The following is a 3896-nucleotide window of genomic DNA, read 5'->3' as shown; positions in this document are numbered from 1 at the left end:
GTTAGTCTGGACAACCTGATCTTCCAGGGAGCCCTTCTTCTCGGCCGACTCGTCCTTCTTGCCCGAAGCGCCAATGGTGGCGAAGTACGCAATGACCTTCTTCGTGTTCTCAGTCTTTCCGGCACCAGATTCACCGGTAATCAGCATAGACTGGTTCTCGTGGTTGGTCAGCATGTTAACGTAGGCACCATCAGAAACGGAGAACAGATGGGGCGGCACTTCATTACGGCGCTTGCCACGGTACATCTTGGCGCAACGGTTGGTATACAGCGGGTAACGCTTGTAAGGGTTGATGACAATGCAGAACAAGCCCGAGTAGGTCTACGTTCGTTGAGGTCAAGTAGGAGGTGGAAAACATGTGAAACTATCAGTACAGTTCATGGGATTTTGCTTTTTTCATGGATTTATGCGGAAAAATTCAGTTCATGATAACATGGTAACGGGTACGTTCGGTTTCTGGTAGATCCTGTTCTACTGTAGATAACCGCAACCAGTCTAGTAGGAAGATCCACCGTAAGGGGGACGAAACTGATGGTGGTAAGGTTGTGGTTGTGACTGTGGACTTGGTCGTGTCCCGTTTACTCGTAGCGGGCTTAACTTCCGTGCCGTGAACTCTTGGTGCGTTGCTTTTGCGGCTGTCGTTTGTGAGACATTTTTGTTCGCGCCAAAAGCTTTCGGGAATGTGTGTCGGTGGGGAAGTGGAAGGAACAGTCAACAGGCAAATGGACCTCTCGGGAGTGGATGGGTGTAACGTGGAGTGAGTGTTTTAGTGGATTCTTGATTATTCTTGAGGATGGGTGTGGGAATCGGGTGATGGAAGCTCAAAAGGAAACCGTTAAATGAGGGATTATCAGTAGGAGGGTTGAGGAATGAGTGATTAGGTTACAGCTATGCTCCATAGCCATGCGGTAGCAATACTTACGTAGATAAGCTTAGCGTAGTATCTCTGTCTCAAGTTATGGAGTACAGAGGCATCGTTAAGATACGTCAAGTTGGACATATCCTCGCATTTCTCGTATTTCGGCGGGTTGACCTGACCAACCAAGTCCTTCTTGTAGTCCTTGGTCTGTACTCATTTCCCATGCGTATGCGTAACACGCAAACATAGGGTATGTCGGGTCAAACGGCACAGGGTCAAAATGGACCGCACCGCGAAACGCAAAAAGGGACGATGAGAGCCCGCGCGACGAATAGGACGGAACCCAGAAGAAACAGGAAGAGACGAACGAACCGTAATTAGTTCCCTGCGCTTGTGCACTTACGTAGATCATCCGGGCGTAGTATCGTTGGCGTAAATTGTGTAGCACGGCGGCTTCGTTGAGATAGGTCAGATCGGCCATATCTTCGACTTTTTCAAACTTGGGCGGATTCACTTGTGACAGCAGATCCTTTTTGAAGTTTTTCTCCTGCTCCATGACGAGCGTGTAGGGTGCGTGTCCAGGTGGCCCATCGATCGTTGTCGGGGGGATTTGGTTTGTGCAATTTGTGTGTTTCGTTCGTTCGAGTGAATGCGCATCGCGCAATGCGGGTCAGTGGTGGAATGTGATGGAAACGAGTAAGTGGTAGAAAATGTAAAAGTAGAATGAAGTATGATGATTGATAGGCCCGCAAAAAACGGTGCCCCAACAGCGCGATATTGACCGCGATCGCGAACAGAACACGATGGCCTCACCGATGTGTCATCGCGTAGGGCCGACCGATTCTACGACCCAGACAATACCGCGGTGCGGGGGAACCATCTTTTGGGCTTTTGGGAATGGGTTATGCTTTTCTCGATGCTCTAGTGTGCTTGTGCTCCGATGTCACAGGGTGCTGTACCCAGGGCTGTACGATCGGCTCGGGGGCCTGCGTGCGGTCCGCGCGAATGTATTACCTCACCACCGGGAAGGCCAACGGTAACCAATTCACCCTTGGTGGCCTTGATTTCACCCTGCACGTAGCCCTCCTTCTCGCAAGGAACCCAGCAAGCCTTCTTGGCATCGTACGGCTTGCTCTGATCGATACGCTTCTGTTCAAGCGAAATGAAGAGGAACTCGGTTGGATCGGGATCGTCTCCGACCTGAACTGGTGGCTTCGGCATGTTGGATTAGTTTTTTCGAAATGAGACGCGGGCTAAGAGAGACACGTTAATTTGGTTTTGGCACAATTTTGGATCAGCCCTTGCTTGTCGTCCTGCAAACAGAGAGAGAGAGAGAAAAGAAACGTAAGAGCTGGTACACTAGTATATGTTACGGAACTTGGCGGTTCAGAACTGCAGAACGGAGCCCTCCCTTCCCCCGGAGCGCGCGGTTTGACAAACGTAACGCAAAACCAGCGGCTTTGCCGGGTCCTCCTCCAGTTGAGCCCTTCCGGCCCTCTTCCGTTGGACTGTACTCCTAGGCGGACAGTACATCCAACATTCAAGAGCGCCGGAGTCAACCGGGAAGGTACCCTAGCAAAACCACTGGTTGCGATGTCATGCGTGCGTGTGTGTGTGTGTCCTCATCACATTCTTGTTCGATGACTTACGATCCCACCCCACCTGTTGGCCAAGGCGAACCAAGATCAAAAAAAATCAAAGTTTCCACCAACAAGAAACCACCCTTTTGAACGAGAGGCAGCTTGAGTGAAACAACGGACCATCGTGCACGGTTCCGCGGTGTTATGCAAGATACGGACGGCCAAGATGCGTGAAGCACTTCGAATGTTCTATATTTATAGCACACGAGCCGCGCGTGCGAACGCTCCTCGCTCTCGGTCTGGTCCAAGAAGGCGCACACACGTTACGCGTACGGGGGGCGGTTGCACAAGAGCGAAGCTGAGCCAGTCGAATGCTTGTGAAATATTTCAATCCGACATTTACATTCGCACACAACCCAGAAGCTAAGCTAAGCTCTCCTGTCCGCTCGCTCAGTGGGCGCCATATTTTTTCACGCCTAATCTTTCGCCCAAGTCTGACGTCGTCTGGCGGGGATGGCGGGACGACGCGGGGCCCGGGTGACTCAGGCGAGTGAGGAGAAAATTCCTCTCACGGCACACTGTGTCTGTGGTGAAGTGATGATATTTTTAACACTTTGCCAATTCTAGTTCACACTCAGCGCACACTAGCTCACCGGTGCAGCATCTCTCTCGGGGGCTAAGCCGATTCGACTATGGAAAAAGGGCGATCGAATTTCGACGGATGGTGCAAGCGTGGCCTGTGTGGCCGATTGATTATTTTTAGGCCCCCCCAGAAACAGCCAGCAACTGTTGCCGCATTCCGAGCCGCCGATCAATCACACGTCCTTGCACGTACGAGAGCTACGGAAATGCGACGTTCGAAAATTGGAATTCGGACTCGCCAATAACCGCGCAGATCGTCCGATCGGTTGATAACTTGTGACCTGTTGTGAACACCTGTTGCCTGCCGCGCACAAGAGTGCCTCTAATAAAGTTCACACTTGACTGGAAGGTGGCGCCCCTATGCACAACCCGACGATCACTGCCTGCCTGCCTTGAATCTGGATACCGAAAATACCGCTCAGCTCACCTCGATTGAGTCGAAAAAGAGTCAACAACACGACTACCGAACGTCCGAACCGAAACTGGGTTGCACTAGAGAAGCACTGCAACTTCAAGAGTGCAGCGGCAAAGCCTATGGATCGCCTTTCGCTGGGCAAAGTCGGTCGACACAGTTACACCTCCGAAGGCACACCGATAATCTCGGAAACGATCCACCACCGTCAAGGAGCACGATCGAATTGAGTGAAGCGACCGAATCTTGCCCAACCAACAGTTGAACGGGGTCGACCCCAGCCCCCGGGCCAACGGGACCGCCGTCGCCTTATGTACTCGAGGAGCTCGGCTCGGCACATGCCTGTGTGTGTGTGTCGGCAGCCTATGACTCAGCCTATGTGCTTATCATGGGCGGCAGTGAC

The 3896-nt window shown here is 52.1% G+C and overlaps 1 protein-coding gene across 9 annotated transcripts in view; it reads right to left on the bottom strand.

Moving 5' to 3' along the window:
- Nucleotides 1-3688, bottom strand: part of LOC128271467 (myosin heavy chain, muscle) — a 23929-nt gene extending 20241 nt beyond the window's left edge. For 5 of the 9 annotated variants that reach the window (XM_053009005.1, XM_053009010.1, XM_053009007.1 and 2 more), the window contains exons 1-4: nt 3509-3685; nt 1874-2172; nt 923-1066; nt 1-321 (exon numbers count right to left, since the gene is read on the bottom strand). The exon at nt 1-321 is cut by the window's left edge and continues 60 nt beyond it. In XM_053009005.1, coding sequence (XP_052864965.1) covers nt 1-321; nt 923-1066; nt 1874-2080 — 672 coding nt within the window. In that variant the 5' untranslated portion in view covers nt 2081-2172; nt 3509-3685. Of the gene's footprint in view, nt 322-922; nt 1067-1262; nt 1407-1873; nt 2173-3508 lie in introns of all 9 variants that reach the window. The other 4 variants (XR_008269223.1, XM_053009012.1, XM_053009009.1 and 1 more) reach the window with 4 other exon arrangements.
- Between the last annotated feature and the right edge of the window lie 208 nt (nt 3689-3896).

The sequence above is a fragment of the Anopheles cruzii genome, chromosome 3 (assembly GCF_943734635.1).
Source record: "Anopheles cruzii chromosome 3, idAnoCruzAS_RS32_06, whole genome shotgun sequence".
NCBI classification, from domain to species: Eukaryota; Metazoa; Arthropoda; class Insecta; order Diptera; family Culicidae; genus Anopheles; species Anopheles cruzii.
The sequence above is the reverse complement of the archived record's forward strand: the minus strand, read 5'-3'. Positions and strand labels throughout refer to the sequence as shown.